At 45.6% G+C, this 1284-nt stretch overlaps 1 protein-coding gene across 1 annotated transcript; it reads left to right on the top strand.

The window, feature by feature from the left end:
• Nucleotides 1-346: 346 nt before the first annotated feature.
• On the top strand, nucleotides 347-1027 carry LOC104484318 (claudin-8-like). The gene has a single exon (XM_086739675.1). The coding sequence runs from the start codon at nucleotides 359-361 to the stop codon at nucleotides 1025-1027; it is 669 nt and encodes a 222-aa protein (XP_086595801.1). The 5' UTR covers nucleotides 347-358.
• Nucleotides 1028-1284: the final 257 nt, after the last annotated feature.

Genomic DNA, 1284 nt, shown 5'->3' with positions numbered 1-1284 from the left:
CTTACTTAATTATAGCATCACTGCAGACACACTACAAGAAGCAGTAAAATCAACTATGACACACCCCTCCTAGTTTCCCATTGGCTAGAAACTTGTTCAGCTTGATGGGTCGGCGCTGTAGTCAGAGGGGATTTCAAAGCAAATAAATAGCAGGTCCTTCTAGCCAGTCAGAAATGGACTTCCACCTGTCTGAACCTCAGACTGGAGCGAGCTGCTTTTAAAAAAACCCAACAACTTGCTGTATGAGGAAACTACTGGAGAAAATATTCAATCTCATACTTTGTATTTCTTCTATGAAAAAGTGATTTTGGAAGACTTTCTAGGTCACCTTGTTTGAGGTGTCTTTTTCAGAAGAAGCATGGCTTGCTGTGTGTTACAAATTATTGGGCTAATATTTGGAGGTGTCGGCATGGTCGGAACTTTGGCAACCACAGTTATGCCGCAGTGGAGAGTTTCTGCCCACATTGATGCCAACATTGTGGTGTTTGAGACCGTCTGGGAAGGACTGTGGATGGACTGCATCAGTCATCTGGGCATCAGACTCCAATGCAAATTCTACGACTCGGTCCTGGCTCTCCCCCCACCCTTGGAGGCATTCAGAGCCCTCATGTGCATGGCAGTGATCCTGTCAATCATCTCCTTTTTGATGGCCATTGCTGGTGTGAAGTACACTCACAGGACCAAGGAGGATCCCCAGGGCATCAGTATCTTCATACTAGCAGCTGGAATTGCTTTTCTCCTGACAGGCATCCTCATTCTGATCCCTGTGTCCTGGACTGGAGGTAGCATCATTCGTGACTTCTATGATCCAAAAGTCCCAATGCCACTGAAAAGAGAACTAGGAGCTGCTCTCTTTGTGGGCTGGGTGAGCGCTGCACTTCTCATCGCTGCAGGAGCAATGTACTGTAGTTTCTGGTGCTGGGCTGACGCATCCTCAAAATCCAGGTATCCATCCCTTTCCCGTCACAGATTGCACAAACCTGACTTTGTAGAAGGGCCGTCCCCAAGCATGCAAGCCTATGTGTAGTTGCTACATGTGATCTTTCTGCTTAGCGTGTCAATGTGTACTGATTAGCTTCAGTGTCTAATTAAACTCAGAGTCTGTAAAGGAGGAAGAATTTTGTTCACTTGCTATTTGCTATTGAAATACATATCTGCTCTCTAACGTGCTTACAGGAAATGTTATTACATGGGCATTATGTTAGAGCACAGTGAGAAAAAAAATCTCACCATTTTATGAGAATGAAGAATGGCATGGGAACCGCAGCAGCCAGGAGTCTCTCA

Source organism: Chlamydotis macqueenii, chromosome 1, assembly GCF_036417535.1.
Source record: "Chlamydotis macqueenii isolate bChlMac1 chromosome 1, bChlMac1.mat, whole genome shotgun sequence".
NCBI lineage: Eukaryota > Metazoa > Chordata > Aves > Otidiformes > Otididae > Chlamydotis > Chlamydotis macqueenii.
This window is presented reverse-complemented; position numbering and strand designations above follow the sequence as displayed.

What these genes read in the sequence shown, in the direction of transcription:
- LOC104484318 (XM_086739675.1), top strand. Translation starts at nt 359, where the DNA reads ATGGCTTGCTGTGTGTTACAAATTATTGGGCTAATATTTGGAGGTGTC.